The sequence below is a fragment of the Gymnoscopelus braueri genome, assembly GCF_963280865.1.
Source record: "Gymnoscopelus braueri genome assembly, chromosome: 22".
Classification (NCBI taxonomy): domain Eukaryota; kingdom Metazoa; phylum Chordata; class Actinopteri; order Myctophiformes; family Myctophidae; genus Gymnoscopelus; species Gymnoscopelus braueri.
Window position 1 is genome coordinate 11564703 of NC_137624.1, and position 9873 is coordinate 11574575.

General features: G+C 43.7%; 2 protein-coding genes across 2 annotated transcripts; one reads left to right on the forward strand and one right to left on the reverse strand.

Moving 5' to 3' along the window:
- Positions 1-4547, reverse strand: LOC308078044 (uncharacterized protein). The gene is made up of 3 exons (XM_080419103.1): positions 4417-4547; positions 2951-3416; positions 1-1060 (listed from the first exon to the last, which is right to left on the reverse strand). The coding sequence occupies exons 2-3, from the start codon at positions 3295-3297 to the stop codon at positions 571-573; spliced, it is 837 nt and encodes a 278-aa protein (XP_080275229.1). The 5' UTR covers positions 3298-3416; positions 4417-4547; the 3' UTR covers positions 1-570.
- Positions 4548-5988: 1441 nt separating this feature from the next.
- Positions 5989-6687, forward strand: LOC308078836 (CD9 antigen-like; the record flags this gene model as incomplete). Its single annotated transcript, XM_080420181.1, has 1 exon — positions 5989-6687. The coding sequence occupies one exon, from the start codon at positions 5989-5991 to the stop codon at positions 6685-6687; it is 699 nt and encodes a 232-aa protein (XP_080276307.1).
- Between the last annotated feature and the right edge of the window lie 3186 nt (positions 6688-9873).

Sequence of the window (9873 nt, forward strand, 5' to 3'; positions counted from 1 at the left end):
AACATGAAAACCAAGTATCTAGGAGAGCATGCCTCTTTATTTCTTTGTGATGACTGGTAAAATTATAAAATGTTTACAGATATAACCTCTCTATTTTACAGATACTAAAGGATGAACTTAAGTTTTCTATATTTTATATTATTTACTTTCTTGCTTTTTCCGTAATGGCCAAATCTCACACATTTTTGAGCAGGCCTCCCACATGTGTGTGTGAGTGAGTGGCACTGCTGTACCATGTATAGGTGTACTGTATATGCACATAAGAGCTGTCTAAAGAGATTTGGTGTAGACAGAAAAAAAGCGGACCATGTACAGAGCCAATTAACTCAGGTCCAGTTTACTAAATCTAGAGAGGGTTTAAGTTAATCCCTAGGGAAATTAATTCGTCATAGCTGCAGCAGAAGATTTTGTTCTTGTTCAGCACTGCTTCTTTTATCTTCTCTTTACTGATGCCCTTCATACTCTGGGTGGCACATTGTGATTAACCTCAGACTATTTTTTTTTTCCTTTTCCCGGGACTTGTCCTTTAAACAGAGTTCCGTGCCCTGAGTAGAGGTGCGGCAGCAGCAGTCAGAGGGAGGAGTGCTCAAACAGGATGACCTGCGTTCGGCCCGAGAGGCTGGAGAGCCGCCGGGACGGCCTGAACACTCCGATGCGGGAGTAGACATCGGCGTCCGAGCTGGCTCCCCACGACGACAGGTGGGGGCTGGGCGGGGTGGTGTGGATGAGGGGAAGCTGCAGAAGAGGGAGGCTCGGGCCGGGAGGAGTCGGAGGGAGGAGCAGCAGAGGAGGTGGTGGAGGGTGGAGAGGCGGAGGGAGCACGGGAGGAGGGGGTAAGGGCAGCGACGGCGGAGGTGACGACGGTGGGGACGACGGCAGCGGGGTGATGACAATAGGTGTCGCCGTGGTTACCGTCGTTTGGACCGTTGGAATAGCCTCTGGGACGTTGCCGTTCTTGGCAGGCAACGTGCGGGGCAGTCCCGGGTCTTGAAACGTGTAGGCGGCAGCATGGTAGAAGCTGTAGTACTGCAGAGCGTTCCTGGCCCTGGCCAGTTTCAACCTTTGGAACAAGGACAGAACACGGCATGACTCAACACGACACGACATGGCAGAACACGCGTACAACGCGACTCGACAGGACACAACATGACAACATAACAACATGGTGGAAAGTACATTTACTAAAGTACTGTACTTGAGTACAATTTTGAGGTATTTGTACTTTACTTGAGTATTTCCAACTTCTACTCCACTGCATCTCAAAGGCAAATATTGTACTTTTACTCCACTACAATAATTTGACAACTTTAGTTACTAGTTACTTTGGAGATTTTTATTATTATTAGAAAACATACATTAACCACTTCAGCCCTATATACATTTTGGCCATTTGAAAATAGACGATCTACAAGCTCACAATGCGTCGCGATGTGACGCATTGTGAGCTTGTACTACTTGTAGATCAGCTATTTTCAAAAGATTTGTATACATTTTTATACATTTGAAAACTTGTGAAACGGGGCATAATGAGTACTTTCTACTTTTGGTACTTTAAGTACATTTTGATACCAATACTTGTGTACTTTTACTCAATTCAATTTGGAATTCCGGACTTTTACTTGAACAGAGTATTTCTACATTGCAACATTGATACTTTTACTTCAGTGAAGAATGTGAGTACTTTTTCCACCACTGCATAACAATGTCATAACATAACATGATATGACAAAGCACAACAGAGCACAACTTGCCAGAACACAACATGATGAAACATGACGACACGACTTGACAAAACAACACAACATGACGCGGCAAGACACAACATACAAAACACAAGATAACATGACATCATACAACATACACAAAGCACAACAGCACAACACCACAGAACACCATTACAACCGGGAGAAAGCATCTGTGTCATTTTAGATTATAGCGTTTGGCTATTTAAACATATAGCAGATGTACAAGCTCACAGCTTGCGAGCTTGTACATCTACTATTTTGAAGTGTGAGAACTACTGATTTAGAGGGCATTTGTGGAATCGGCCTCAGGTCTTAATGCAGGCATGCAAACAGCTCGAGGTGAAAAAGGTGACAACATGATGTTTTCTTTCGGGTCAGGTGTCACACAATTGCCCTATTTGGGTTCAAAAAGGTGACTGTAGCTGAAAAGTGACACTTTTGCATGTCTGTTAATGGGTTAACATGACACAACTTAGTGGGTTAACATGACAAAAAAAAAAGGCATTTTGGGACACAACACAACACAACAAGGCAACACAATGCAACGCAACGCAACGCAACGCAACGCAACGCAACGCAACGCAACGCAACACAACACAACACAACACAACACAACACAACACAACACAACACAACGTAACACAACACAACACAGCACAAGTCACTGCAATGCAACGCAACACAACCTAAACATATACACCTGAAATATAGTTGTATCAATATAGATAGTATATAGATAGTATCAATACTGCAATGTAGAAATACTCTGTTACAAGTAAGGAATTCAAAATTCACTTAGTACAAAAGTATTGGTATCAAATTTTACTTAAAGTACCAAAAGTAGAAAGTACTCATTATGCAGAACGTCCTGTTTCACAAGTTTTCAAATGTGAAAAAATCTTTTGAAAACATTATATATTTTCAAATGGACAAAATGTATAGGGTTGAAGTGGTTAATGTATGTTTTGTAATAATAATCAAAAACAAAAAAGTAACGAGTAAGTAAAGTTTTCAAATAATTGTAGTGGAGTAAAAATACAATATTCGCCTCTGAGATGTATTGGAGTGGAAGTAAAAGTATTGAAAATGGGAAATGCTCCAGTAAAGTACAAATACCTGCAAAATTGGACTTAAGCACAGTACTTAAAGTAAATGTACTTAGTTACTTTCCACCACTGGTCTTTCCTCCACCGCATTGTACTTGCCTGTGCCTCATCTGGAGGAGCCAGTACAGCAGAAGCAGGATCAAAGCTCCAGCCACCGTCACCAGAACCACGGCCACCTTCACGTCCATGCTCCAACAGGGCCTGGCGGGCCCCGGGCTGCTGCAGGTCCTGGGGGGGCGTGGCGTCTGGGGCTCGAGGGAGCCGTCCATCCCCCTTTTAGGATTGATGATGCCCCGAGGGACCCCCGGCCGGACGCCGGGGTCCATCATCAGGGCCGGGTGGTGTCGGTTCCTCCCGAGTAGTGGCGCGGTCGACTCGGGCTGCGGAGGGATCTGGAGAGCGGTGCTGCTGGTGACCTGACTGCCAGCCTCGACCGTTGTTGACATGTTTAATCCGGCTGGACGCTGGTTTTAGGAAGGGGTGTCTGATGCGGATAAACACCCCCCGTGCATCCCCATGGAACCTGCTGCTACGATGGGCTTAGTGGCTTGATATGCTGTGAGATCTAAAAAAAAATAAAAAAAGAAAGAAAATACATTTGAATATTCTTTTTCTTTCTTTTATTTTTTTACAACCAAACAGAAAAGAGAATGAAATGTAATTTAACCCATTAAAACCAGGAAAGCATCCGTGTCATTTTAGATATTTGGGTTGGCTATTCAAAAATAGCAGATATACAAGCTTGCTGCGTGTCACTTGTACATCTGCTATTTCTGATCATTTTCGAAAAATCTTGAAAGTGTGACAACTACTGATTTAGAAGGCATTTGTAGAATCTGCCTCAGGTCTTAATGGGTTAAGGATTTTAGCCACATTAAAACAATTAAAGAATGCAGTATTTTTCAATAAGAAATATTTCAGGGCAGATGAGACATACTCTTTTTCATGGAGTCTTCTCTTATATCACTTAAATGATGTCTCAACTGGATAGACACTATTAATTGTGTTTTCAATGCAACATAGCTTTTGAAATGTATTGTTATTATTATTTTGCATCAGATCATATCTATAAACAAGTGAAGAGAGTTTAACGGACAGCATTTAAAAAAAGTAATTGAAATATTGAAATCAACAGATTTCAATTTAGATTTATTTATAAAGATCAGATTTTTTAAATTATAGGTAAATAGCATTTGTAAACAGAAGAATCACAACTTTGCATACATTGATGCAAAGTTCATGTAATCACTTAGGCACATGATCACTTAGCCATTTTCCAAGGCCGGTGTGATCATTCAGTGCCACACAGTGAAAACCTCCATTGCATTTATATCTTATTATAGTTATGTAGGCTGCCAATTTAAATAATACAAGCATAGAATAAGTCAATATTTTTTATAATAAAACTTAACAAAGAATGAGTCAATGATTTAAAGTTAATTTGGACTATCTGCAGAGGAACTCAATTGATCACCTCAATAGCCAAATATGAGCACCTGGTAGAAAGAGGTGGTTGCGCACCCATGATATAAAAGATGCCAGTTTGAATTAAAAAAATTACTTACATGAATCACATTTACTGTAACTGATGGTTGTATTCAAGGTTCATTTGAAAAAGTCAATAAATAAATGTTGTAAGAACAGTTTTATTTTATTTTTCTGCTGCAGCTTTCCTGGACCAAGGAAAGAATTCCAAGCTCACACCAATGGGAGGAAATCAGCCAAACGGGCAGGAAATAGTGCACTTCCCCAACACACAACACAGAGCTCTGATTGGACACTGCTCTTCATCACTATGGTTACAGGAAACTGGTCAAGGATGTCTTTGGTGGGAGTCTGGATATAGTAGGTTGGAACACAACCCTCCACCCTCTGACTCAGGCCCTCATGCACACACACACATACAGTACACATACAGTACAAGCACACATGCGCTATGCCCTCCCAGCCCTAACTCACAAACAGATACATGCACATGTTTAGGCGAGCGCACACATGTTTAGGCGTGCGCACACATGCGCGCGCGCGCACACACACACACACACGCACACACACACACGAGCACACACACACAGACATTTTTTTTTTTTTTTTTTTTTTTTATCCCGCGATTTTTGTAACCCATTTTTTTCACCCGGTGCCAATTTCCTAAGTGATCCTGGGCGCTACACCAGCCCTACACCAGTCCCCCACAGTAGGGAGGCCAGGGCCGAGCTCATGCTTCCTTCAGGCATGAGAGTCAACTGACCTTCTTGTCACCTGACAGGGGGGAGTTTCCCTGGTAGGACGTAGCGCGTGGAAGGAACACAGTGACCAGGATTACTACATGTTTTTGTGAGGGTATTAACTACCCTAGGAGACACGGGGAGAACATGCAAACTCCACACAGAGTAGGCCCTTTCGCCAACCGCACCTAGGGTATGGGCGCTGATGATGCGGAGGAGAAGACACGTCCCCAGCGCCCACAGCGTCCCCGGCGGGAATCGAACCCAGGACCTTCTAGCTGTGAGGCGACAGCGCTACCGACTGCGCCACCGTGCCCCCTGTCACACAGACATTTTTTATTGTAATATGGATTAGTCAGTGGCAAAATCAGAAACAAGGTCAGAAAAAATAGCAAAATGTGTTGTGAGCTTATATATCTGCTATTTTTGCTAATTTTATCAAAGACTAAGGACATTCTCTCTATGATTTCAGTTATTTTAGTTATTTTTGCAACCGACTTCCCCCTTGGCACATCACGCCCATGGGTCCTCGCTGATACGCACACCGAGTTTGAAGTCGGTCAGTCCCATATATGGGCATGCCCATATATGGACATAGCGGCCGGATCGGCGGTTCTGGACAGCTGGATCTTCATATATGCCTATATGGGTGTACTGTATCAGTTGGAGCAGCAGTTCAAATAGCTTTTGCCGAGGTGGCCTGTAAGTTTCAGTGACATCATCACGCGACGACATCACAACATGCCCTTTAAAATGAACGTCGAATAAGCAAAACTGCAGTTAGAACGTTTCAAGGCAATTGGTTATTCTAACTAAGTGGCTAAGTTATTTCTTGTCTGTGACCTATAGATCAAACGGTCCCAGGACACTGAGAGGAGAGGGAGAGAAAAAGACGACAACATTCTTATCATCATGGCACTGGGCGCATGCGGCAAGCTATCCAAATGGATCCTCCTCATTCTCAACACTGTGTTGCTTTTGGTAGGGTGTGCCATGTTGACTCTTGGCTTGTGGCTGAGATTACGCGATGTCACCCAAGGCTTTTTTGAAGGTCTCAACAACACAAGTGCATTTGTCAGTGTTGTGATTGTACTGATTACACTGGGTTCAGTGTTGCTGGACGTGGTTGTCTTTGGAGCCGTTAGTGCCTACAAGGAGAATCGATGCGCCCTGCATTTGTTCGCAGTTCTGCAGGCCCTCCTGGCTGGGTCAGTGGTAGTACTCGGAGTGCTCGCCTACTTCAAAAGGGATGAGGTTAAGGAAGATATGCTTGAGTTCTACAGCACCATATATGCTCTGTACATTCTGAACGAGAAGGACCCAGCCCTTTCTGTCACTTTCACGCTCCTCCACAGTGTGTTTCGTTGCTGTGGCTTGATGGGGGGCATGTTGGAATTGAATGAGGTTAAACAGACATGCCCCAAACCAAGCGGGATATGGGAGATCCTGCCTGCCTGCCCTGCAGCCATTGCAAGTGCCATCGAGAGCAAAGCGCCGGTGGTCATGGGCATCTTCCTCGGAACTGGAGCTCTTCTGCTCACGGCCCTGATGTGCACCGTTATACTCATCAGAAAGATCAAGAAAGGGCCTCGGAGTCGGGAGGCGCCGTGATAATCCACTGCGCTGCATGTGGCACATCACGCCCATGGGTCAGTATAGGATACAACAGCAGTGACAACACATAAATGTGTGTGGGGAGGGATTCATTGCTATAATGATTCAAATGAGTGAAAAGGGGGTAAAAAAAAAGAAAGATCTAGAAAGTCCAGCAGCCAGCCACTGAGGATGAGCCATGATTTCCCAGAGACCCATAGACACAGCGCAAACTGCACTGGTGGCCTGGGCGTTGAGTGAAAATAAAGATGCCAACCATAACACTTTCACAGACTGGCTTTTTTGGAGTCATTTTGACATAGCCTGTATGGACAGCTTGTTATCGGCAAGACGAAGCCCCTACAATGCCACACCATTATTAGCTAATACGTTTATAACAATACCTTCCGCTAATAAGCTGAATGTCAAAACGAATTAAAACGTTTTTTTTTTGCAAGGTCGAAAGGGCGGCAGGCGGAAATTACGTTTTCGCCCCTGACCTTCTGTCTGTCTGTCTGTGAGCAGCAAACCTTGGACACCACTGAACTGATGGGTGTTACACTTTGCATGCACAGCCACACCCCCCGTAGACCACCACCCAGATAATTTTTCTTCAAACCGGCCTCACCGCGCTTTAACAGGCCACTCTTCACGTTTCGGACACAACTCCCCATATAGGCCAGGGAGTGACCCGTATTCATAGGCCACGGGTCTGCCCCCACAGCTGCATCCATCCTTGGAAGTCCTTGAGAAACGTTGTCAGGGCACCTGTTGTACCCGTCTGTCTGTGTGCTTTTTTTTTGCCCATGTATGGAGATCTCTGTATCTGTCTGTATGTGACCCTTTTATGCCCAAAGATTGAGTTCCAGGCCAGTCTATGATGTCCAATGATATCATATTGATGACATCAGGGTACTCCATGCATGGGGATTTGCGTCCGACCAACTTCCCACTTGCCGCATCTCTTTGGGTCCTCTGCAATACGCACACCGAGTTTGAAACCGGTTATTCGGGCAGTTCTCGAGTTACACAGGGGGACTCAATCACTCACACACACAGATTTTGTGTATTTCTAGGATTTGGCAAAAAAAAATAACTAAGGAAAAAAAGAAATACGGGTTTGCGATGCCACGCGTTATGACCTTGTTGATTGCCTATTTATTTTATTTGCCTTACAACAAAGTAGTATTTAACAAATCGAACACTGATTATTCTTATTGTATGTATTAAGTCTTTGTGCATTATGTTTATATCAAATATGCTGGTAGAGAGAATCACTTGATGAACAATCAACACAGAGGGCGCCAGTGAATAGAGACTTGATGGGCAAGTCGAGTACAAAAGTGCATCATTGAAGACACTTGATGGCAATCATCAGCTGGCCTGGATGGAAATTGGTGTCGCTTTTGATGTGTCCCTGTTGGAAAGAAACACTGAACACCACTTGGTAGCTGAACCTCAGCCCAACCGCATGCACACAACCACACACAACACAACACACACAAAATGCTGCACAGACACAAGAACAACACACAGCGAGTGGCTCCGCCGAGCAGCACCCTCTGGCCTCGCATGTCAACTAGCACACCATCCGTGTTCCAAACCGATAGGGATGGAATCAAATGCATTTTGAAATGTTTAATTGATATGAATGTATTTATGGTTCTCCAACCTTCTGTGCTTTAGTAAGGTAGTTGTGATTGTTCATTGTTCACCTACATTATAATTTTTTTATCTACGCCAGGCCAAAAAGGCGGAAGGCGGAAATGTTTTCGCCCCTGTCCGTCCGTCCTGTCTGTCTGTAAGAAGAAAACCTCGGACACCACTGAACTGATAGGCGTTACACTGTGCATGCACAGTCACACTCCCAGTAGACCACCATCCGGATTTTCTTTTCAAGTCTTCAAATGTAACAGGCCACTCTTCACGTTTTGGCCTATAACTCTTGAACCATACTATCAACATTGTTTTCCCCTGGAGTCCTTGGACACAACTCCCCATATAGGCCAGGGAGAGTGACCTGTATTCATAGGCCACAGTCTGAGCCCCACACCCCACAGCTGCTGCACACAAACACAAATGACACACACAACACACAACCACACACTGAACGCTGCACAGACACAAGAACGACACACAGCGAGTGGCTCCCCCGAGCATCACCCAAATGGCCTTGCATGTCAACTAGGACATCATCCGAGTACAAAAACCGATAGGGATGGAATCGTTTATAATGTATTTTGAATGTTTAATTAAATATGTTTAATTTATATATGTTTATGGTTCTCCAACCTTCTGTGCTTGAATAAGGTAGTTGTGATTGTTCACTGCTGACTGTGTGTTTTGGGTTTTCTCAACGTAAGGCGAACCTACGGACAGCAAAAGCACTGTTGAAACTACCATGAATGTGGCAGAATTTCAGTTTTCTGCCTTTATTTGAACCCTAGCCCTCAGCACCCTGCCTTTGTTACCTCTATCCCTCATGAACTTTGATGTTTTTGTTTCAGCGGAATAGTGACTGTCTGGCTGGTGTCAATCAGCGCTTCATAACAAACTCAGGAACGACACGTGCAGCGACACACGACACACAGTTAACAGCCTTTTATTAGCCTCTGACCAAATTATTCCTGTACGACAGTTTAATCGTCTTTATAGTTCCCAGGCTGATTTACATATCGTCACCGTCGGGTGGAAACCTCATATCTCCGAAACTGTAATGAAAAAAAAAAAACGTGTCGCATTGCGACATGATGAAGTCAGGCAAAAACAAACAACATAGAAAGTTAGAATATACATCTGCACCAGCAAGGACCGGGAATCTCCACAGAGGGTCACCAAGACACATAGAAAAAGTAGCAGATCTACAAGCTCACAACGCGTCGTGATGCGACGCGTTGTGAGTTTGTAGATCGGCTATTTTCAAATAGCCTAGGTATAGAATAGGGCTAAAGTGGTTCATGTTTGTTTTATAATATAAAAATGTATATCTGCAAAGTAACTAGTAAAGTTTTCAAATAATTGTAGTGGTAAAAGTACAATATTTGCTTCTGAGATGTAGTGGAGTAAGTAAAAGTACTGAAAATTGGAAATACTTCAGTGAAGTAAAAATACCTCAAAACTGTACTTAAGTATAGTACTTGAGTAAATGTACTTAGTTGCATTACACCACTGCATACAAGACTGAACAAATGTGACTGACACACA

Excerpts from the sequence above, each read along its gene's own strand:
- LOC308078044 (XM_080419103.1), bottom strand. The coding sequence starts at position 3,297 with ATGTCAACAACGGTCGAGGCTGGCAGTCAGGTCACCAGCAGCACCGCT. Across the intron at positions 1,061-2,950 it reads CTCCTCCAGATGAGGCACAG|GTTGAAACTGGCCAGGGCCA; the intron begins GCAAGTACAATG and ends CTTGTTCCAAAG.